The following is a 23,458-nucleotide window of genomic DNA, read 5'->3' on the forward strand; positions in this document are numbered from 1 at the left end:
AGCGAAACTGTTACGAATGTCTTCGCCTCTGAAACTCAAGACGACGTCGTCCGTAAATCCGTTTTGGCCGTTTGGAGGAAGACGTAGAAGACGAAGAAAGCCATGGAACGGATGAGGTAAGAGGAAATGAAACACTTCAAACGAGCTTTCTTTTGCAAGAGGAAGAGGATCGGGACGCTAACGTGGATAGCTATCCACTGTTAGGTCTAACATTCAAAGGATGGACTCAAGTCAATGAGGAGTTGAAATTCCTGCCAACCATTCTTTTCTGATTTCTCATATTCCCCTTCATTAATTCCACACAATTCGCACATCATATATGTTGTGACTAGTTTTGGATTCGTGCAACACGGATTAAGCACCGATTTTTTATTTAAGAAAATTATATAAAGTAATATAGATAATAATATTTATGACAATAAAAAGACATTTATGAAAATCACTCGTGTACGCGTTTAAGCGTGGACAAAAAAAATACTTCTTCTATTTATATATATATATATATATATAATTTATATCACAGAGTTTAAAAAAATCAGTTAATTATAATAAATTATGTTTAAAAATAAAAAATTAAACTAAATACTTTATATTAATTAACATAAACATGCATTAATTATTTTTTATTGATGTAAATTATAAGGGATGATTTAAAAAATATATAATAAATGCTTATTAAAATGGGTGATTGTACTTAGGAAAAAAATGCAACTAAAAAATGATAGTTTTCTAATAATTAAAAAGGAGGGAGTATGTGACTTAAATATTGGCTAGATCATCCATAATGAAGTTGTCTTATTAAACATGTCGAAGATTTTTTTTTCGTTTTTAATTTAAAGAGAAAAAAAAATGAAATTCTAAATTAAGAGAATGAAAACTATTGTAAAAAGTAAAAATTTAGTTTTGTATATAAAAAGTTTAAACAAAAATTACATTGGATTGAAATTTTAACAATCAAGAGAATTGCAGAGTAATGAGAAGAATGAAATTAGAAATGAAAGAGTTCATAATTATTAATTGCTCTGTTAGGCTAAATGCATTTCAATAACATGTTGGGAAATGTATATTCCATTGAATGATTTAACTTTTTATTTAATTTGGGTAAATTAAAATTTATTTTATTTCAGACAAAATTATTAATTTATCTATCTCCACTTAATTTTGGATGAGATAATAGTAGATATACCTATAATAGAGTTGGAAAGGAGTAATTGTAAGTAATTGTTATTTTTAAGTAACAAATTTCAGCATAGAAAAAAGAGTCAATAAACATGTGATCCAAGAATAAATTATATGTCAATTATTCTTATATATCAAACCAATACGACAATACCATATGATGGATGCATAAGAAATAAAATCGTTTCAACTGATTTTTATAGTAGGATAGGTTTGTAAAGCATAATTATCTTTTCTCTTCTTGTCTCGGAAAATCTTAATAAAAACTATTAGAAAATCCATCAGTCATTTATATTCTAGTCAAACATCTTTCTTCACAGATGATTGAGTTCCATGTGCAATTTCTTCCAACTTGACCGTGAACTTGAAGACAAACATACCTTATTTCGATGACCATTGTAACCAACAAAATGTAGATTTAAAAGATTAAAAAAAAAAAAAAAAACCACGAGGCATCTTCTCCATCAGGTAAATTTCTTTTTCTCCCATATCAAATTATTTTTTGTTATAGTAATTTGAGTGAATGCGATGAAGTCTAATTTACCAATTCATTGAATCCCCCGTGCCTTTTGCACGTATTATACATCATACAAATGACCAATGAATATGAAATGTGGAAAAAATAAAAGATTAAAATAAGTTGAAGGAATTTCTTATGTCAAAAGGAAAAAACTAAATTGATCTTGAAAAACATTAAATTTAATGAATTACGATTCAAAAGAAGAAGAAATTATCAATTACTGAAACACAGAGGGAAAAAAAAAGGTCAATATGAGAGAGATTAAATGACCAAAACTATACAAAAGCCCAAAAAGATTAAGAAAGGTCCTATAAAATTATATTGTAGAATAATTTTACTTGCTTGTATATATAAGACGACATTTCTTATGATAATCTCTTCCTATAAGTTGCATACTGTCAGTCCTTTGATCCACCCATTAATCTCTTCCTAAAGGCAAAGGACTAGACATGGCAAGGATCTTGTAAAGCAAGATTGTTAGTAATCTCATCCCTTGTAAGGTGTCCCCTGTACAAGAACCAATCAAAAAATTCATTAATTAATGATTGCACAAGGACAATAATTATGGCACTTCCTAATAAAATTATTCACATTAGTTGTGTGATATACATCTCACTCATTTGCAAGAGCACATTGAGAGTGCTAATGCTACTACATAAGTGATGATGACACACTAAATTATGAATTTTTACGTGACTAATGCCTTGTTTGAAAGGAGGGGAGGGAAAATTTTAATTGTTTTGCCCCTCCGCTTGTTTGGCAAAATTACAATGGAGGGGAGGGGAGAGAAAATTTTAATCATCTCCCCTCCAAATTGCAAGATCTCGCCACCGCTTTCTCCTTAGTTCAGTCATTCCGACGGAAGGGCATTACTTTTAATGCGATATTCAAGTTGAGAATAAGAGAAGAAGAGGGTGTGTAGAAATTAATTTGCGTGTGTAGAAATCAGGAGGAGTAGAGAAGAAGAGGGTGCGAGGCTCCTCCGCAACCACCCCAAACGGCGGCAGAGATCCCAACTCTGACCCCCCGCCGAAGGTCTTCCCTCTTTCCCTGCCTTACGTTTTTTGATCAGTGTTACCCCTATTTTGGCCCGTATTTTTCCCGTAAATGTGAAATGCTGTTGTTAATTTCAATTCTTGGTCATGTTTAATCGCTATCCGTGATGATTTTATGTTACCACAAGATAATTTCGATAAATTGCGGGCGTTTCTACTTGTCTTGCAAATTGCATCTTCTTTTGGGGCAGAGCTGATTGCTGTATGTATAAGGCAGCTATACTCTGGCTTGAATCATAGGCTTCCCATTTGGAGATTAGCAAGACAAGTAAGGGTTGAAGGTAAGGGTTCCGATCAGCAACCTTCTTCTCCATTATATCCGCATCTGGGATATATATATATATATATATATATGCCTCTGGGATTTGGGCATCTTGTGGGGTCGGGAGAGTTTATCTTCAATTATATTAATTGCTAGAAACAAGAGGAACTCATATTTTCCAGAGTTCAAACTTGATTAGAAATGATCAAATACAGATGCTTTATGGTAAGCATCTCAGTTTAGGTTTGCTCTCAAGGAATTCATACTTATGCTTTATGGTATGCGGGCTCTGCAATCGAGCCTGATCTCAAAGCTATCTGAGTTAAGGAGAAATAAAGCCATTGAAGCATCTCAGTTTAGGTTTGTTCTCAAGGAATTCATAATTTGTTGCGAACAAAAATTCTGAAGCTTCTTTCTTTCTTTCTTTGTTTTTTTTTTTGTCGTGTGAAAATTAAATTTTAATTTAAAGGGGCAAGGCCTTGTAGCTCCAGGCATTGGCTGACCTTGGGGGAAGGACAATTGCATGATGGCTACTTTGAGGCATGGGTACACTCGATCTAGGATCAATCCTCACAGTAATTAGCTTCCTGCATGTTGTGGTGTTTGTTAAGTGGAACACTTCCCTGGGCTATAGACTAGCATCTCTTTCTTCTGGATGTTCTTGGGCATGTACATTCTTATGAGCAAGAGTGATCATGTGGCTAAAGTTTGATGTTGGCACGCTTGTCTGTTCTTCCGCATCATTGGGTTTGTGTGTTCTGGTACCCTTGAGAAGAGCCTATGAGGAACAAAGCATGCGTAGTTCAGTCTTGGCTCTGACACCACTTGGTGCAGGATTAGGAGAGAAAGTAGGATACAGGTGTAAGTAGATGGGAGAAAATGCAATAATTCATTCAATGATTAAGACTGAAGTCCTCGCTTCTATTGTATGGAGGTCGAAATATAACCAAGGCTGAAAGATATTCTTAAAATTATGGATAGGATATTAGAACTATACTGGAAAATAAAACTAGATAGGATTATAAGGCCAATAGTTAATCTTTAAGGAATTCCTAAAAATTATTGTTCTTAAGCCTATAACCTGTACTAAGGTTTCCATTCATTGGTGGAATTATCATAACTAACCCACTTAATAAGTTATCGGGTCATCCTCAGTTGCTAGGCTTTTGTGTGAGAAATGGAGGATGTTATGATGTACTTTACCTGTCTGCATGTTCAACCTTGTACTTTTGAAGAAGCCATTATGTTTCTGTTACATAAGTGTAATTGTGACAAGTTAGTTTATAATTAGTTAAGTAGCTGTTGGGAGGGAAAGCTTAGTTAGTGGCTGTTAGTAGCCGTTAGAGGAGTAGGTAGAATTAAGAGTCTATCAATAAGATTACCTATGTAACAAGATTATGATTAGGACTCTAATGAGAATATACGGCGAATGATTCAGCAATCTCTCTCCCCCTTGTCTGTTCCCTATCTTCTATCTCTCTTCTTTTTCTTCTTCCTCCTCCTCCTCTTTTTCCCTCTCTTTCTCTTTCTGTCAGAATTATATATATCCAACAGTTTCATTTTTTTTTTCTTTTCCTTTTTGTGCTTATACGAATTATTAATGGCAGTGGATTCTCCATCATGTCATTCAATATTTGAAATGCTTCTCATTTTGAATGTAGGTTGTAATGGACAAAAGAGAGGCTGCGGGAGACATATTTCCTTGGGATGGGACTCTCACTTCAAGTGATTTCTTTCTTGCTGCTCATATGTTTTCTGACAATTGGAGAAAATTCAATACTTCAGTCCCTCCATGGTTGTGGGTTAAATGTCCAAAACGTTATTTGGTTTCTTCTAATGAGGTGGGCCTCTGCAATAGTTTTTTTTTTTCTTTAGTTCTGCAACTTTATTACTCGATGCTTCAAAACTACTCTGTTTTTTTTGTCTATGTATGTCTCTCAATCTCAGGGGGAAGGATATTTGTCACTGGAAAACATGTGCCTTTTAAAATCAAGTCAGGTCTGTTGTTTTCTCTTTTAGATAAGTTTTATTGTTGTCGTCGTCGTCGTTGTTATTGATGAGAAGAGACGGCAATTATTGGCGGGTATAATCCTCATAATGAATTAATAAAAACAACAAAGCCAATAAGCTAATATAAGCTTGAAAGAGCTTTCCAATCCTTTTGTAAATCCATAAGGTATACTCCCCTTAAAAAACTTTTGCTGAACTGTTTGACACAGTTTTTACACTCCTTAAAACTAGAGGCGATGTTAGTTATTGGATTGTAAGTGTCATGTGCAGGAAAAACAGGATACTGTTAGTCTGACATGGAAAGAAGAAAGCAATGTCTTGGAGAATGAAGAACCATTTGATAGTGCCACATTAGTATGTATGGCCTAATTGGTTTTCATTGTGTAGCTTACTAATTTTCATGCTACATCAATTTGGTGACTATTATTTTTGTTGGCAGTTTTTGTACTCTTCATTGTTATTGTTCTATTCCTTTTTGCAGGGTGCAGAGAGTGATTATCTTGAAATAAACCACTATGATTTTCATATAGTCTACAGTGCTTCATACAGGGTTCCAGTGCTGTATTTCCGTGCTTATCATAGTGGTATATTCACCATCCTATCGTCTTACAAAGTATGTTGCTTGTGATAAATATCCTATTGGATATATGACTGCATTTTTTATTGGAACTTCAAAATTGGAACCACTTGAAACAAAATACCACCTTATGGCTATTTAGCTGTAAACCTGAGTGAATGATTTTCTTTTGCAATTGGTTTGTCATTAGATATGAATGCTTAAAGAGGCGGGTTAAATAAAAGATCGTATTGCTGTCCTTAGGTGTTGTGGGGTGGGGGTGGACATTTAGGACACTGGCACTATTTTCAATCTAATTGAAGCCACAGTTGGATTTTGGTACCTAAGCCTTTGAATACTTGGGTTAAAACTTTTAATTTTGTGGAACATGAATAAGTTCAGTTAGGTCTCTGCCAACGTTTCTATTGCCTGATAGTATAAAAACATAACTGTATTTCTAAGATCAGAGTTGCGTTATCACCTAAATTTATGTCTACATTTTTTGTTTCTATATAATTCAAATTTTTTAATCAAGAAAATAATGTTAACAGCGAGGGAGATGCAATGCTGTTTGATTATGTAGATGAACAACCTTTCTATCCATTGAAAGGGGCATTCCTGGTCCCTCTGTGAAGTTGTAAGCAGTAATATATAAAAACTTATGTAGTCTAGTATATCATTAGAAACACACAGAATTAGTTATATTTTGTTCAAGAAGAGTGCTGAACTTGGAACCTATTATCTGAATCTTTACCCACCGAACCTTCTGAACTAGCTTCAGGTAGAATTTCCTCGACTTTGCGTAAAGGGACAATTTTATAAATTTATAGATAAAAATGTAATTTAAATTTTCTTTTAACTGGGAAAATGATGTTCACAATGTGTGATACTTTTTGACATTCGGATTACATAGATGGACAACCTTTGCTGTTGAGTGAAATTGAAAAGGGCCTTCCTGGCCACTCTGTGAAGTTGCTATCTGAATCAAAATGGACGTTCATAACTCAAGAGGTAAGTAACCATATGCCTCTTATCTCTCTTTTTGCAGTAAAAGAATTGTTTTCATTATCTTTTGTAAGTTCCTTTTTTGGTTAAGCATCTATGCTTTGGTTCTTGCTTATTTATTTATTTTTATTGAGACTGCCAAGTTATATATGAATTTCGAGTCCTTGCATTCTTTGCCTTTGATTTATTAATGAAAGGAATTTTATGAGTAGAAGTGAAAGGAGAATGTAATTAACGAACTAAACTTGTGGGATGTCCAACAGTACCTTGTATATTAAAGTGAACTTATTTTAATGGGTTTTTTCCTTTTGTTTATAGTCACATAGAAATCTTTCCCTATTTATGTGTTTATATTACAAATAACTAAAATGAATATCAATGGCACAAAATCATACTTTTGCAAGCCGACCTGCTGCTCATAAAAGTAACGCACAAGGAATCACTCTAGAGAGGTGCAAGTTAGTAAAAACGTTTCCCGTTAAGCTCAGAACAATATTATAATAGGAGAATAGTTTATCTTAACGCTTAATTGCATGTTTTGCTTATAAGCCTTGGAATATACCCCTAATGGTTTTAATGTTATATATCCTGTAGGAGCATCCATATCTGAACAGGCCATGGTGCAAATTACATCCATGTGGGACAAGTGAGTGGATGAAGCTGCTTTTTTCTAGTGACAAGTCTTTGACCACAAATGGTCTGAAGATTGAACATTATCTGGTTTCATGGTTCTCCGTCATTGGGCAAGTCGTTGGCCTTAAAATTCCTTTGGAGATGATGGACTTTGGTTGCTAATTACTCTTACTGATGAAAAGGATTCTTCTATTCAAATTGAGTTGCTGTAAAGCTGGCTAACGAGATAAACAAGCTTTGTGTTGCGGGTGCTTGATGTCTCGAACAAGGAATAGGAATTAGGGTCGGCTAAATTGGCAAAGAAAAGGATATGGGAATATGGGATTTTGTTTGTTTTAAATTAGGATTTTATCTTTTATTGCATTTAGATTTAAATAAAGCATATATTATTTGCTTCATTTGTCAATGAAGAACTGGGGAAAGAAGAAAAAGCTGCAGCTTGTAGAGAATTTATAAGTTTGCTGTCGATACGTGTGTGGAATGATATAAACTAAGGCAAAATGATAATATATCTTGACAATTTAATATCTCAAAATGTTATAATATTAATAAAGTTTTTAAAAAATTTTTTGTCATTAAAAAATTAATATAAATGATTAGATTACTCTTTGTTTAAATATTAATTATCATTTACAAGTTTTATTTTAAGATTTATGACATTTTTTTTAAATTGCAAAAATTCATTAACACTTTAAAAGTTTGAATTTAATATCCTGATATTTGTTAAGTATTGCAAATATTAATTATTATTTACAAGTTTTATTTTAAAATTTATAATTTTTTTCTTAAAATTGCAAGAATGAAAAAGTAATTCACAAGTTTGCATTTGAAATTTTAAATTAAGGGTAATTTAATTATTTACATTCATTCCTTAATAATAAAAAATAAAAAAGTCTCTAGAGACTTTATGAATATTATGATATTTTAAAATATTATGATATTTTAAAAAATTAAATTATTATTTATATAATTTAAAGAAATTTTATTATATTTTTCCTGTAAACAAATAGATTCACTGTCTGTATTTTACATTAGCTTAAAGCTTCTGAAGCTAAGCATAAAGTGATTTAAGTGGGGAGAACGGCAATTAAGTCCAAAAAAGGGAATCAATATCTGCAACTATTTGAATCAATATTTATATTTCTCTAATTATCATTAATTTTAATTTTCTCTTTTAGGACTCTACTTGTCATCCTTCCGTTGCAGTATTAAGTTGATTTAAATCTTCATCTGCGTCACAAATTACATATTCATCCACGGGGATCTTCCTTGTTCGCCTGTCTTGGTGACTTCTCTGAGCATTTCTGGTTAAAGCATTGTAATTTACCAATGGGGAAAAATTTTAGAGCATTGACAACTGGGAGGGAATTTCATTTATGTTTTGCATTGATGGGACCTTGTGATTATTTATTGGTTGTAAGAAAAAAGAATAGTACACTTTACAGCTTTTGACAATACACAAGATAAGGTAGGATATGCATTGCATGCCCAGTAGAAAAAAAACTCAAACTGCAGAATTTGCATTCTCTCTTATAGTCTGAAGAGTAAATAATATTGATGGTAATTTTTTTGGAAAAAAGGACAGAAAATATTACTGTAGTTAGTTCTGTTGTGTTGGTGATCGAAAAGGATCAGTCCAGCAAGAATCTTCCAGGACTGCCTTTTTCCATCTATTCTTGAACGTCTCAAGTTCAACATAGGATTGCTTTCTTACCTGTCAAAATAACCAATAAATGAAACGCTGCATAATACTACAGCCATTTATTTCCCTAGAGGGCATGATCATAGATGGATCAGTGATCTCTAGTTTTAGCTTATATCATGTCAAATTACAGAGATTGCCAAAACAGATGTTTACTCATGGGTTATTTTATTCTAATGACTGATCATATCTAGATATTTGGCAACAAAACCCCTGGAAGACCAAATTTTAATTTGTCATTCATTGCTTGGAGAATAGAATTGAAGGCTCACCTCAGACCTAGCATCAGTTTGATTTGACAGCATTTTCTCCTGCAAACCCACAGGCAATTATTTACCGTTTGAAAGACTAAATAATTGAATAAAGAGAACTTGCGCTTCTATTAAATACCATTTCCTTATTCAACACTTTTGCATTTTGATCACCTTGACTATGTGTTGTAGATGTCTGCAATAATTAGTTAAACCAACTGTTGATTATATTAAACAGGATAACAGTAGAAACATCATAGGAGGAAGAGAGAGAGAGAGAGAGAGAGAGTTAAGGTAAGATAATATAAATTTGGTGGTGATAAAAGAGGAGGTTACTAGTTAGTTCTTATGATCCCTAAATGTATTAACAAGAAGGGATAATATAATTTTAAGTTTCTAAATTATACCGAGCCAACAAATTATAGAAATTGAGTTGTTTTGAGTCAAGAAAGTATAAAGACGAAGTTATTTCGAGCCAAAGTTAAAGAACTGAATTGATAATTAATAAATGAAAACAAGTTCATGGACTAAAAATTATATTTTCCCCAGCAAAAACAAAATGCCTGGATGGTCAAGTTTCTAACCTTGTTTGCTGTCAAGCCACCAAGTGTTGGTATGCCATAGTGTACTAAATACTGAGAATCAACTATACCAATGTTTGTAGTCCTATCACCCTGCGAAAGGAATGCTTCCCAATAAAAATAAAGTAAATAAAAATATATAAAAGAAACTTATCTGGCCAGATGAAAATTACCTGTGAACAATAACCTAGCTGAAAGTCCAAACCCCATGCGTGAACTAAATCGTTCTGTCAAAAGGTGCAGGGAAGAATGCCTGTTACTTAGCATAAAGGCAAAACATCATGGAGCCTGAATTCATTATTGATCATATTTTTAAGTTTAATTTGGAATTAGTCATGAGATAAGGAACTTCATTCATTTAACAAGTTCATTTTGGGATAATACATTAATGCTATAGCAGTAACATGAGCCACCCTGATAGAGGAAAGACTTCAACTTTTCATGCCCTTGGTTGACAATGAAATTCAATTCTGAGTGTAAGGTCTACAATGGCATATTCTGTTAGAAAGTGATTTACTTGGTTTTAAATCAAGCTGGGAAAAATTTTAAGAAGCTATCAGCTTCAAATGTTTGGTTGAGTTATACTCAATTCAACTAAATTTTATATGACAAACCTGAATCATATGCCATACACAACGCCAAGATGCCTTTGAGAACACAGGAGCCATCATCTCCACAAACCTGGAATGAGAATTCATATAATTTAGTCTTACTTCATACAAATAAAATACTGAAGAAACGGGAAAAAAATGCAGAGTGGAGGATGAAACTTAATGACAATATCCAGTTAATGATGCCACTTGAAAATATTTAATTAGCGAGGAATTTTCAACCCTATGGGTAAAGATTTTGTTTGAAGCTGTAGTAAAATTCAGAGCTTGTTTAGATATGCCAAGGCATTGAGCAGCTTTGCTTCATGTTTAATCCCATTTATATTATTGTTCTTTCTTAATAAAATTTCTTCTTCAATCTGTATATAAAAGGGGAGAAAAGAAGAAAAAGAAGAAGAGTATATCTACACATGAGACATGAAATTCGTCTGCATCATGTGCACCGGCAGAGAAAAACAAGTTTTGAAGCAGCGAAGTACACAGCATTTGAATTAATGCAGAATTTTTACCCTGTGCATGGGGGCCCTGTGCTGTTTTGATCACATTTTCTGCCACCTCTTAGCGTCTTGTGGATTTTCCTGTTAATATAACTCAATGTCAAAAGAATAGATTACTATGCAAAAATTTGACTGAAAGCTGAATTCAATAAAGCCTTAATTAATAGTTCCACATTACACATGTATCTCCACTTATATATCAAACTTAAAAAATTTCACCAGAGCTCAAAGTTATTAGTTGTAAGAATCATAATAGAACTTTTCTTGAACTTGCTTTTCTGAGCTTCTATGACCAATTAATCTCCCCATCCTTTTAACCAGAATTAAATTTCACAGGTTCTGATAGGTTTGTCATTTGTCAAAAAGTTCTGAATCCAATAAGTTCTCATGTGAGTCATATTAGATATTCAACAAAACCATTCATGGGCATTGACTGAGTGAGTTTTCATTTGTTACTGTGTCCAAATAAAAAGATGTTCTGACAAACCTGTGAACATTTAACTTGTTGTTCCTTGCTGTGAGATCATGGTGAACCTCTGATACATCAGGATCCAGTGCTGGTTGTGATATCTCAAGCCCTTCTTCATTGACTATGGATAAATATCTGCATGCACAAAAAATTATGCCAACAGATAATTTATATAATAAAATTTATAGCAAATATTATCCATAAGTCATGAACAGTGTGATTCGTTCATCAAACTTTGCATGATGTATAGGAAAATTTATCTAAAAGAAAAGTGTGAAAGAAAATACAAACACGCCTACTTTTGGACATCAAAATGTTCCACTCCAAGGTCTTCATCCCACAAGAAGATGTATGAATACTCGTAAATGATATCTGGGTGCAAGAATCGCTTGGCGAACCACCTAACTCATTTATAGCAAAAGTATAAACTTATTATTCAGAAGTAACTAATTATCCACATTGACAGCTACATTTGTTTTTCTCTTGATGAAAATTGTGTTAATTGATAAACAAAATTTCAATTTTGAATTGTAGACAAACTTGAGACAGAAATTGTTGATTTGAATCCTCTAGCTGAGAATGATAGATTTTGGTGGAGTTTTTCAATTAAAAAAAGAAAATAAACAACCGAGGGATTGGATCAATTGTTAAGAGGATTGATCTAGCTTAACTAGAGGTTTTAACTTCGTGAAGTCAGATGTATCTATATAAGTCCCATATTCTTTATTTCTGAAGAAAGTTGATGAATGTTATAAAGGACAAGAGAAGCAAGTTCACCATTTAGTTTGATTGACAGCAGAAACATGAATGGCATGATCACACCATTCCAGATCCCTCCATTGATCAACAATGCCATCATAGTGGAAAAGCATCACCACAAAATCATTACTTGTTGTAAACTGCAATGAAAAAGCAAGAAATTTCAAGAAAGAGTGTGTGTATGTGTGTGAGAGAGAGAGAGAGAGAGAGAGAGAGTCATCAAAAGTATGACAAACTGAATTTTCATTTTCTCACCTTGTTTACGACATTATTAACGTTTTCTTTCTGCTTTATACCAACTGCCATGGCCAGTAAATTTGTCACTGACTCTGAACTCTGAAAGCATCCAACAGTTTCAAAAATTACTTGAAATAATTCAGAACTATATCCATACGGAAACAGAATAGACTTAGACTAAGTAAATTGAGTTGTTCTGTTCTTATGAAAAATTCACTTCTATTCAAGCATAGCTTATTAATTAATTCTTATTGATTTTGAAAATGACATGACACGACTTATTCATGGTATTAGAATCCAACCCAAGTTAGCAAGTCAAACTAATAAATTAGCGAACCAGTTTCCTGACCGATCTGATCAAGAGTTTTGGACGGATCAACGGGTTAGATTTTATTTTTCTGGCTTTTCCGAGCCTAAAACAAAATCATTTTGAGTTAAAAAAAAATAATCATGACTAACTATTGACCCTTGAACCACTACCTCAACAAGTTCGATGAAGTCCGAGTGACCCTTGAAGCACTGGCTTGACAAGTTCAATAAAGTCCAAGTTTCAGTACCTTATGCTTATTGCGAGGACCCCACAATGGTCTCATTTCCAAGTCAGAAGTGATGGCAGTTATTCCTTTTGGTAGTGCCTCAGCTCCACGGGGTCTGCAATTACCCTGAAAATCCACACAAAAGATAAATTTTATTTGCTATTAAACCAATATCCCAAACATATATCTGAAAATACAAGTTGATCCTTGTTTCCCCACATTAACAAACTGATGCACATAAATTAACTGTGTTTATATATTTATCTAATAACTGCTAGAGAAGGCAAAATTTGATCATCATCTTACCTTACAATCTGCACATTTTGCATCGAGCAAAATATCCACAAATTGCCATCCTGCGAACCTCTGCATAAAAGAGACCAATAAATACAAAACGCAATGCAATTCATATGTATGAAACTATATACATATATATAGTATCTGTTCTTGAAGGGACCATTTGGGTACCTCTTTATAATCCGTCACTACAAATGCACTTCCTATCAAGAAAGCTGCGGAAATCAAGAAAATTTTAGACAGTAATTGGCGATGAAGTGTTCTTTTCCTTTTAGGTTCCACCAAAAGAGATACCTGTAAAGTGAACCAAATAATTATGTTATTCATTAATTATATAAAAATCAATTTAGTTCTCTTACAAATATTAGGTCCTCAGAACTTAGACGTGCCCTACCAGTCCTTCAGTGTAAATCCGCCACATTCATTTTTATTAGCTACATACTAAATTCTCTCGAGTCCCAGTCAACCCTATCCGTTTTTCAAGTGGCATTAGACTTCAGAATCAATTTTATCAGCATTTTATTACTTCACAGTGTCAGTCAGATGCAACTTTAAGTACCAACGGACATCTCATGTTCTTTAATTTGAAAATATATAATCTCAATATTAGCACTCCGTTGTGAGTTTTGAGCCTCACATCAGGAGACTAGCAAGTTTATAAGTGCAAGAACTCTACCCCTTTATCTCACAAAAGGAGCTGCTCGGGAAGGTTCTGAGCAAAGGTTTTGACCACCAGGAAACTGAGTTAAGTGTTTTAGTTCAAAGTAATCTCCCACCCAATAAATTTATGATTCTTTTTTAACTTAAGCTAATCTTTTTAAGATGATTCTCAACAACAAGAATTATTTGATCCCGGCCCAAATTTCACACAAACATGTAGCTAATGTTTCGGTTATTCTCCCATAATTCTTCCATTTTCCATCAAATATCGGTCTGAACGAAGGATTATATTCATTATAGTATATCACTCAGCAGAAGAGGCTAGGTCATGCTACTTCAAGCTTCGTAAAAGCATCAAGCTCATATGTCTATACATACATAGATATAGACACACGTATATATACGTTATTATTGGGCATTCTTGGACTTATACTTCCCTATACTTTCCTTCTTCCATAATATCATTAGGAATATTATATCTGCTTCTCTAAGATCATGTACTTTATGTAAGCTTCTGCATTATGAAGAGGAAATTGAATTAAATCAGAACTTGGATTATAAAAAGTAAAAAGTCCTCGGTCCCCTTGATTCAGCTCCAAAGACATGAGAAGATCATGACCCACAGAAAACAGACAAAAGAAAAGAAACTAAACAAAGAGAAGTGGAAGAAGAAAAAGAAACATGTAGAACACACAAAATGTGATGTAATGACTTCCAATTCTCTACTTCAGGCACGTGGCAGAAATCCAGTGCACGCGTGTGCAGGTTTTACGACGTCTGTCCTCCGGCGACACTCTGCTGCGCGTAGTCCTTAATGTCACGCGCTTTATTCATGAGCTTGTTACGCGCCGTTTGCAGCTGGTCACTTCCTGCGGGATTCTGGCCGGTGACATACTTGTAGATCCACGCTATCGCAGTGACGGCCGCCACACCGAACCCACCAGAGGCCGTGAAGCCCAAGCCCAAGAGGATCACAGAGATCAAAGCAGGCACCAGCACCGGACTGAATATCACGAACAGTGGAGTCACAATAGTCAAGCCGATGACCGTTCCGGCAAGGATCAAAGCAGAGAGGATCAAAAGGGAGCCACCGGCTGTGACAGCAGTGGCGACCTTGGCGGCCTGGTAGGTCCCAGAGTCGGCGGTGTAGGGCCTCTGCGAGCCGTAGTAAGGGGACTGAGTGCCGAAGTAATAAGGGGAATCATGATGGCGGATTTCGGCCATTGAAACGATAGAGATCGGAGAGGGAAACTGATACGAAACGAAAGATGAGAAGTGGCGTGTGGGAGAAGGAGGCGAAGGGGTTTAAATAAGAAGAGGAAGAAGAAGGTGTGGTGGCGGAAGATGGAGAGTGAGAAGGGCACGTGGTGACATGGTTGTCATGCAGGGGCTGCATGAACACGACGCAGATTTGCTTGGCGACACGTTCGCTGCTTACTTGTTTGGATTTTGGAAGTTTTACAAATATGAAATTAAGTCCATTTGGCTATTCATAATGGCTGATTGAAAATGAGTTCATGACTTGATGTAATACAAGCCTCATCCGCTAGCTGCGGCAAGTAAGTTGAAAATTTCTACTAATTTTTTTATTTAAATAATTAAACCTTTTTTTCATTAGTACATGGAGTAGACTCTCCAACAATGGAACCAAATTTAGTGCTTATCATATTAATGAACACGGAGAGCTCATTACTTGTGGATCCTTTAAATCTAATTTTCAAGGTGTGGATTTACAATTTTTCAACTAATGTTTTTTAAATAATTTTTTTTTTTGAAAAACTAATAGTTAAGAAATTGTCACTACTTAGATTTTGTATCCATTAAAATAATCTTTTAAAATAAATGAAGGTAAAAAGTTGTAAATATGGACAAAAGGTGATAAACTCTCAATGCTTATCATTAGTACTAAAATCGGTTCCCCCCCAAAAAAATCGGTTCCCCCCCCCCCCCACAACAATAGAGATTATCTCCCTGGAAGCTAAAGTGTCGGCATTTTCCAACTAACTTACTACATGTACAAGAGATGAGGTTTGAAACTCCCAACCATTTATCTAAGGGATGAAAGCTCCTTACCACCCCATAATAGATAATAATGTTATTTTTTTTAATAATAAGGGTCAACAAACTTGAAGGACTATCTTAAAGCATATTTAATATAAAAATTTTACAAAATGTAAGAAAGGTAGGAATACTTAATAGAACTTGAATCAAAACGATGAAAATAGCTTTTCATATAAAAATAAAAAAGTAAATGAAATATATATATATATATATATAGACACATAATTTTTCTTTCCCCGGCTCACCTTGCAGTGAATTGCACTAGATCAAACTTTTTACATCTTAATTTTATTTTATTTTTTTATAATTTCACATTTCACTAATAATTTTGTAAAAGGGCTCCTAGTTTAGTTTGATATCCAAAACCTAATGTTGTAGGTTCAAATGTTATAGGACGTGATTCCATTCTTATGAGATTGAGAATAATACTGAAATAATGAAACAACAATCTAAAATCTTATTACCTCTTATGAATTAGGATTAAAAGAAAGAAAGAAGAGCTCAATAAAAAAATGTTAATTATTAATCAAAGGTCCAACTAATCACCACGCCGGTATTGCAACTATGCAGTTACAAATAATCCAATCAAAGTAATAGGAATTAGACCTAACATGATTTCAAATAAAAAAACTTCAATCATTTTTCTTTGTTTGAAAGGAGAAATGGGGAGGTAATATATATCCTTAAATATTATTTTTTTCTAAATATCTCAAAAAGGAAACAGCACAATGAATAATCCAAAGTATTCTTAAAAGGATTCTATTTTTAAAAAGAAAAAAAAAATATCATTATCAAATCTTTTATTTATATTTGGATTGAGAAAAATAAATGAGTTGAATAAAATTCAATAAAAAGTAAGAGTATTCAAATGATTAATGAATCACCATTCCAATACAATCTATTAATTGAACAGCTTGTTCCTTGACAGCAAAAAAAACAAGATCTAAATTATAGATCAAAGAAAATCATAAAACAAATAGAAAAATTTAATATTTTACAAAATTATTGAAGGGAAATAGGTCCATTTTTGGCCATCCCCGGCGGAGAAACAGTGGTTCATGCAGCTAGGTTAACCGGGCATTGACGACTTGAAGAGCCTCGGCCTGTAATCCCATTAGAGAATCACTGATAACAGCCGGATGTGTCGTCTGCTGCTCTGTAAAGGCAGCCTCACGGGAACTCTTTACTTGTCTAGCTCAGTAGACCTACCATCGCAGTGTCCCACCGCTCGGGTTACGAGCTCACACAACTCAGCTCGGCGAGTTGCTTAGCGTATCGGGAGAAGCACTTATATGTGATAATTTGTCATTGAGACCATGCAATGTGGGACTCCCTGGTTCTTTTTTCTGCTAATTGTGGAATATTTTGCTCTACAGTTGTGATATATTGACCCTCGCCAAATAAAACATGATCTTATAAGAGTGGAATCTCGCAATGCTAAAGAAGAGGAATCTATCAATCGATGGCTTTTTTTACCCCATCGTGGTTCGTTGTTGGGATAAATGGTTGTTCAAGTCGCGAGTCTTGCTTCAACGTTAACGTATAGTACGCGATGCTCTTGGCTGTGAGATTTTCTAATTTCTACCACTACTAACTAAAAACACCTGATCAACAAATCTATTAAATAACATACTTTTATCATCCTACATACATCAAGCAGGTTGTTCAAATTAATCACTACAGAAATTTAGATACTACAAAGAAGAAAGGGGTAGGTCATCATGATTTTGATACCGATCCTGCAATGGATTTGAAGCAAGAAAAGTAAGAGAAACATACCGTACTGTTGCAGGTCTTCATCATCCTAGCTTCTGGAATTACAGCAAAAAAGAGTAGTCATGTGAGAATATTAATTGCATCAATGAAAAGCCATATATGTTGATCTTTTTGTATCCTTTACGTTATAAGGAAGTTGAAGATCAACACTCAGAAAAGAGGCTTAAGTAGAGAACAAGTAGAAGAAACCGAGTTTACGTTACTCATCTAACTCTGTAACGTGGAACTGCCAAAAGTCGGTTGCATGTGCAGCTGTATTTCCCATCGCCAAGACTTCTTGTTCCTTCACATACACGCAATCCCTTCGGCAAAAACGCATATCAGTAAGGAAAAGGTCGTTTAGTTTCGTCTATAATATATTTAGTAAGTCAAAATTTTATTTTATTATATTGGTCCCAACAAAAACTGCTTGTACCAGCAAGCAAAAGCAGAAAAATGTTTCGTAGGAAAATGAGATATATTTAATGTCGCTTCATTCTGATCTTGAGGAAAAAGCAAACTTTAAACTATTCCAAGTTCCAATATATTCAATTATTCATGATCCGATAAGTGTGGCCTTTTTTGTGCCATAATTTATTCAAGATTCACTATCCTTGTGTTCTTATATTACCCACAACAATCGCAATTTTCTCCCTTCACTTTCGTTGTGCTTTATAACATTCACTTTTCTTTAGTATCTATGAAATTGGTTGAAAGAGATTGGAGAATCATTTTACTTATTGGATTGTTTGGTTTCTTTTTTTTTTGGGGGGGGGGGGGGTTTACTTCCTCCAGTAACTTTTAATTACAAGGATCTATTAGTTACTTTATGAAGATTAAAAAAAGTTTTAAAATCTAGACTAGTGATCGAACTAGTTAAAGTAATAGTTCATGATTCAATGATCAAACCGTGATCAGATCCTTTATAAACATTATTATATTTAATATTTTATATATTAAATATTATATTATAAATAATATCTAATATTTAAAAAAACTACTATTTATTGATAATAATTAAAAAATTATTGTAAGATAAATGAAATTGAAAGTTAAGTGGGCAAACTATAATGTATTTTTAATTATTCAATGTTCATTGAAAAATATCAATTACATAAAAAATGATAAACTATAAGGTGTTTTTAGGAGACTTATTAAAAATACATTTAAAATATCATATAAAAAATAGATAAATAATTAAAAGTATAAAAATTAAAGATTTGTGTTTATATTATAAAATAGTTTAAGGATTAAAATGAATTAATAAATATTGACGAGAATAAAGAGGGGCAAAAAGCCGCCGTTGTTTATGCTTTACACAATTGGTTATTACTCCTATCTAAAGTCGGGAATAAGGGCCGAGCCTGGAGGGCAGGGCTTGGAGGCCCTGTTTAAATAAAGGTTCGGGCTTTAAAAATAATTTTTTCTAAAATAATCGGGCTTGAGGGCTTGACCCTGATAAGCCTTGTAAAAAAGGGCTCGAGCTCGGGTAGCCCTTCAAGCCCTATTATATTATTATTATTATTATTTTCTTTGGTGGAACATGTATTTGAAGTCAATGACCTGCTCACCTGATCCTACAAACATTATATTATTATTAATTTTAATTTATTCTAAAATTGATTTAATATAATTTAATAAATATCAGTGTATAGTATAAAATTCCTGATATTTTTTATTTTTCTATAATTATTATGTTTGTGTATTTATAAAAAATGAATTATTTTTTAACCAAGATTTAAATTTTATTACTAGACTTCTAAATGTATGTTGTTTAATTTTTAAAAAATTATGAGAATTTTATTTTTTTTAATTTCAAAATATTTTAATTAATTTATAATGTTTAATTTTATTTTTATTATTTTTATTTTTTTGAAAAAGGGTTTATGGGCTCGGCCCTGAGCCCTTCACATAAGGGCCGGGTTTGAGAAATGGGGTTCAAAATAGGGAATCGGGTTTTAGGGCTCAGGCCCTTAAGGGCCAAGCCCATAAGAGCCGGGTCCGCCCGTATTCCCAGCTCTACCTATGTCCTACATCGAAGAATGGAAGAAAAAGTTGGAGGTAGCATTGTTACATAAGAGTCATGGGGTGCTAACCAAAAACATGTGAGCTGAGTTGTATGTTAGAAAAATTTACAACTCTAGGCCTAGTTGTGTAGTAAAAAGTAATTTTAATTTTTCATCTTGAACTTGAATTTTGTTTTTTTAATCTTGTTTTTTTATTTTTTTAGGAAAAATTACAATAAGGTCCCACATATCAAACTTAAATACTGCTAGGTCCCATGAATAAGCCAAGTTAGTATGAAGTCCCATAGTCCTTAGGGGTAAATAATATTAAAACTAAAAAGATCCATTTGCCCTTGGCTAATTTAAAAGGGAAGAAAAGAAGGAAAGAGGAAAGAAGTTTGGTTTTCACGCATGATAGAGGCAACAGCAGCTGAGATGCATCTCACAAGTGTCTTTGGAATGGCATATGTAAGGATCAACTTATAGCTAAAAGATGAACCCATTCTTGCAATGATCTTTAGTTTGAGGTATGTAGGAGTCTGTGAAGGAAGAGGGCCTACGTTCGAACATTCTTGCACCCAGGTTCGAGCTTCAAAGCATTTGATATTGTAACCTCACAAAAATAAGTAAATGATGAGATTAGTTTGCATATACTCCTTGTTAATCATTTAATCTAGTATTTTATGGTTTATTGGTAGAATAGGGTTTTCTCTTTCTCTTCTTATAGGTATATAAATCACGGGTAGTCTCTCTCTCTCTCTCTCTCTTAGTCAATATATTTATCATGGGTGGTCATTGGGGTTGCATTAGTAATAGTTTATTCCAAAATCTAGTACTACCTAGTTGAGCTGATGAGTCTGTCATGAGATAGTAAGATATATTGTTAATAGCTAAAGCATCTGTTGTCAATATGCTATAAGTAATTGTCAATATGTTATGTGACGTGCAGGTTGAGAATACCTTGAATATGTTGTTAATATATGAAGCTTAAGTTGTTAATATGTCATGGGCAATTGTCAACATGTTTTGTGCAGCATCGGTTGACAATATCTTTTGTGTGTTATTAATTGCTGAAATCAAAATGCTATGGGTAGTTGTCAATATGTTGTGTATGGTGTAAGTTGACATGAAAGATGGCTAGTACTTTTGGGAAACATCTATTATATTTTTTTATATTGGAGGAAAAATTGCATATGATAACTAAGGTAGTATGCAATATGTGGGTGAGAGTGTAAGAACAAGAAGTATAAAGGAAGGGACAAGTCATGAAGAGTTGAGAAAAATGTTATCAACAATTATAGGGTGTGAAAGCATTCGAAGTGTGATGAAGTTCACACTCAGCATTGACAGAAGCACACTTATAGATCTTGTTGATGATGATGGAGTAGAACATTTAATTAAGTACAATGAAGAAAGCAGACATGTATATATAGTTGAAAATAAAAATGACACTAAACAAGCTTCAATGGATGACCCAATTGAGTGCCAGCATGTGTAAGTTGTGTTAATTATTTTTGTTAACATATATAATATTAAAATGTAGTATTACTAATGCACTCGGATTGTAATTTTTTACAGGATTGATAATTTATTGGGAGGTTCAAAGAGAGGGTCTTTATCTCCATGTAGTTTGTGTCCTAAGATTGAAGACTTACCATTAGAATGTGCTGTACAAATAGTGCCTACACCAATACCCGAAATGAGTTCAACAAAATAGAAGGACTTGTTTGTAAATAAGGGCCAAATGTTTACCAATACAGTGACCTTTAGACAAACTTTGTACAAATATAGTATTAGGCACAAGTTTTCATACAAGTTTAAGAAGAACAATACGAAAAAGGTCATTGCTAAGTGCAAGGTTGAGGGATGTCCATGGAATATTACAGCATATTCAATAGGAAAGCATAGTGACTTTTTAAGGGTAACAAGATTCAATGGCGAGCACATCCACAATGCACAGGACAAGCTTATTGTTTCACACTGGACAAGAGCAAATTCAACTTCACCGATCATTGCTGATACTTTGAGGTCTACTATAGACAAGAGTATGAATGAAATTAGAAGAGACTTGTATAGAGAGTATGATGTGCGATTGACATACGGTCAAGCATATAGGGAAAGAGGAAAAGCATTGCAAGATATACATGGTCTTCCATAAGATTCTTATATGATAATCCCTTGGATTTATGATAGATTAAGGGAAACTGATGCAACGATAGTTGCAAAATAGGAAGCCTCCGATAGCAACAGATTTAAGAGGTTATTCATTACATATGGATGCTGTATTTTGAATTTTCTAAAAGGTTGTCGACACATACTTTATATAGATGGATGCTTTCTAAACGGTCTATACAAGGAAACATTGTTAGCAACTTCTACTTATGACGTGGACAATGACCTATTTCTGCTAGCATATGCTATTGTGAGTGGGGAAACAGTTGAAGATTGGTCTTGGTTTCTTAGAAATTTCAAAGATATCACAAGATCAATTGAAATAACATTAGGTTTTGATAGGCATAATGCCATTATTGGGGCTGTGCAAGCTATTTTTGGTGGCGAGAGACATGCATATTGCTATCGTCATGTGAAAGAAAATTTTAGTGCTAAGTATGTAAAAATCAATAGAGGTCAAAGGAGGATATCGGGGAATAGCAAGGAGGCTGCACTAAAATTGCTTGATGCTGTTGCTTATCCTAGGCATGAGGAAGAATTTAATATTGCTATGAGGAACCTTAAATTGTTCAATCCACAATTGGCACAATAGGTTGAAGCTCAAGGGGATGTAGATCGATAGGCACAATGTAAGTTTCCTTATAAACAATGGGATAACATTACAACAAATCTTGTTGAATCATTTAACGCTTGGATTATGAAGGAGCAAAAGCACAATATTGATGTTTGAATACACGAACATCGAGAGAAATTGACAAACAAGATGCTAGAATCCAAAATGGCCATGATTAATTGGAAAGATGGGGTAAGACCTAATATAGAAGCAAAAATAATAGAGCAAGTTGCAAGGGTTGAAAATTTACATGCACAATTTATGGAGAAAATTAGATCTCAGTACAAACCTTTTCTCCTAATGGAATAATTCATTTGACTGTAGATATTGTAAAACATGAGTGCAATTGTTTGGCATGGCAAATAAGTGGAATACCTTGTGCACATGCATGTACAGCAATAAAGCTGGTTCATGGAAATGTGTACACATTTGTGAATAAATGTTATAAGTTGATATCACAGCAGAAAATTTATGCTCGCAGCATGAGGCTTATGTCCACACATGATATTCCACAGCCAGATGCACTGATAGTAACAAATATGTTAACCCAAACATTCTTACAGCCACCGACGACTAGAAGGCCTCCACGAAGACTTAAGACGAAAATACGTGAATCTCAATTTCAAAAAAAAACTTTATCATTGTGGAAGATGTCATAAGGCTGGTCATACTTCTAGAACCTGCAAGAACCCTAATCCATGCTGATTAATGTTGGGAAGATACAATTTTTTTGATTATGCAACTGATATTTTATTGTAACTGCATATGGTATTTTTTTTGTAAATACATATGATATTTTTTTGTAAATGCATCTGAAAGTGTACTATATTCATTTAGCCTATGTGCGTATTTTTGGAATGGATAGTCAATATTATGTAAATGCATGGATGATGATGCTTGATAGCTGCTCTACATGTTCAAGTTGTAAATACTGGTGTAAGCCTTGTTAATAATGAATGAATGGACAGTTGTCATTCCCCCTACCCAACTTGTCATTCCCCTTTTTCCAGTTGTCATTCCCCCTTACCTAG

At 33.7% G+C, this 23,458-nt stretch overlaps 4 protein-coding genes across 6 annotated transcripts; 2 read left to right on the forward strand and 2 right to left on the reverse strand.

The window, feature by feature from the left end:
• The first annotated feature begins 2,459 nt into the window (after nucleotides 1-2,459).
• Nucleotides 2,460-7,676, forward strand: LOC129298327 (ubiquitin-like-conjugating enzyme ATG10). 3 transcript variants are annotated; one of them, XM_054936726.1, is made up of 7 exons: nucleotides 2,462-2,734; nucleotides 4,678-4,857; nucleotides 4,964-5,014; nucleotides 5,297-5,380; nucleotides 5,508-5,610; nucleotides 6,496-6,593; nucleotides 7,182-7,676. In XM_054936726.1, exons 2-7 carry the CDS (start codon nucleotides 4,684-4,686, stop codon nucleotides 7,380-7,382), a joined length of 711 nt encoding a protein of 236 aa, XP_054792701.1. In that variant the 5' UTR covers nucleotides 2,462-2,734; nucleotides 4,678-4,683; the 3' UTR covers nucleotides 7,383-7,676. The 3 variants fall into 3 exon arrangements, with proteins under 3 accessions (XP_054792703.1, XP_054792702.1, XP_054792701.1); XM_054936727.1 differs by lacking the exon at nucleotides 4,964-5,014 and having other exon boundaries at nucleotides 2,461-2,734; XM_054936728.1 differs by lacking the exons at nucleotides 4,964-5,014; nucleotides 5,297-5,380 and having other exon boundaries at nucleotides 2,460-2,734.
• Nucleotides 7,677-8,609: 933 nt separating this feature from the next.
• On the reverse strand, nucleotides 8,610-17,706 carry LOC129298326 (uncharacterized). Its single transcript, XM_054936725.1, has 15 exons — nucleotides 17,661-17,706; nucleotides 13,332-13,454; nucleotides 13,170-13,229; nucleotides 12,885-12,989; nucleotides 12,346-12,426; nucleotides 12,109-12,230; nucleotides 11,631-11,732; nucleotides 11,350-11,466; nucleotides 10,875-10,943; nucleotides 10,369-10,435; nucleotides 9,928-9,981; nucleotides 9,758-9,847; nucleotides 9,313-9,369; nucleotides 9,195-9,233; nucleotides 8,610-8,934 (listed from the first exon to the last, which is right to left on the reverse strand). Exons 1-15 carry the CDS (start codon nucleotides 17,682-17,684, stop codon nucleotides 8,821-8,823), a joined length of 1,224 nt encoding a protein of 407 aa, XP_054792700.1. The 5' UTR covers nucleotides 17,685-17,706; the 3' UTR covers nucleotides 8,610-8,820.
• On the reverse strand, nucleotides 14,354-15,080 carry LOC129298328 (oleosin Ara h 11.0102-like). Its single transcript, XM_054936729.1, has one exon. It carries the CDS (start codon nucleotides 15,042-15,044, stop codon nucleotides 14,589-14,591), a length of 456 nt encoding a protein of 151 aa, XP_054792704.1. The 5' UTR covers nucleotides 15,045-15,080; the 3' UTR covers nucleotides 14,354-14,588.
• Nucleotides 17,707-21,386: 3,680 nt separating the features above from the next.
• On the forward strand, nucleotides 21,387-22,406 carry LOC129298325 (uncharacterized). Its single transcript, XM_054936724.1, has 2 exons — nucleotides 21,387-21,789; nucleotides 21,946-22,406. Exons 1-2 carry the CDS (start codon nucleotides 21,387-21,389, stop codon nucleotides 22,404-22,406), a joined length of 864 nt encoding a protein of 287 aa, XP_054792699.1.
• Nucleotides 22,407-23,458: the final 1,052 nt, after the last annotated feature.

This window comes from Prosopis cineraria, unplaced genomic scaffold (assembly GCF_029017545.1).
Source record: "Prosopis cineraria cultivar Desert tree isolate PC_DT_omini unplaced genomic scaffold, ASM2901754v1 PC772, whole genome shotgun sequence".
Taxonomy (NCBI): Eukaryota; Viridiplantae; Streptophyta; class Magnoliopsida; order Fabales; family Fabaceae; genus Prosopis; species Prosopis cineraria.

What these genes read in the sequence shown, in the direction of transcription:
- LOC129298327 (XM_054936726.1), top strand. Translation starts at nt 4,684, where the DNA reads ATGGACAAAAGAGAGGCTGCGGGAGACATATTTCCTTGGGATGGGACT. An exon ending in ATTTGGTTTCTTCTAATGAG is followed by an intron (nt 4,858 to 4,963) that starts GTGGGCCTCTGC and finishes TCTCAATCTCAG; the next exon opens with GGGGAAGGATATTTGTCACT. An exon ending in TTTCCGTGCTTATCATAGTG is followed by an intron (nt 5,611 to 6,495) that starts GTATATTCACCA and finishes CGGATTACATAG; the next exon opens with ATGGACAACCTTTGCTGTTG.
- LOC129298328 (XM_054936729.1), bottom strand. Translation starts at nt 15,044, where the DNA reads ATGGCCGAAATCCGCCATCATGATTCCCCTTATTACTTCGGCACTCAG.
- LOC129298326 (XM_054936725.1), bottom strand. Translation starts at nt 17,684, where the DNA reads ATGATGAAGACCTGCAACAGTACG. An exon ending in TGAAGACCTGCAACAGTACG is followed by an intron (nt 13,455 to 17,660) that starts GTATGTTTCTCT and finishes TTCACTTTACAG; the next exon opens with GTATCTCTTTTGGTGGAACC. An exon ending in AACAAGTTAAATGTTCACAG is followed by an intron (nt 10,944 to 11,349) that starts GTTTGTCAGAAC and finishes TTATATTAACAG; the next exon opens with GAAAATCCACAAGACGCTAA.
- LOC129298325 (XM_054936724.1), top strand. Translation starts at nt 21,387, where the DNA reads ATGTTTACCAATACAGTGACCTTTAGACAAACTTTGTACAAATATAGT. An exon ending in AGCATTGCAAGATATACATG is followed by an intron (nt 21,790 to 21,945) that starts GTCTTCCATAAG and finishes ATTTTCTAAAAG; the next exon opens with GTTGTCGACACATACTTTAT.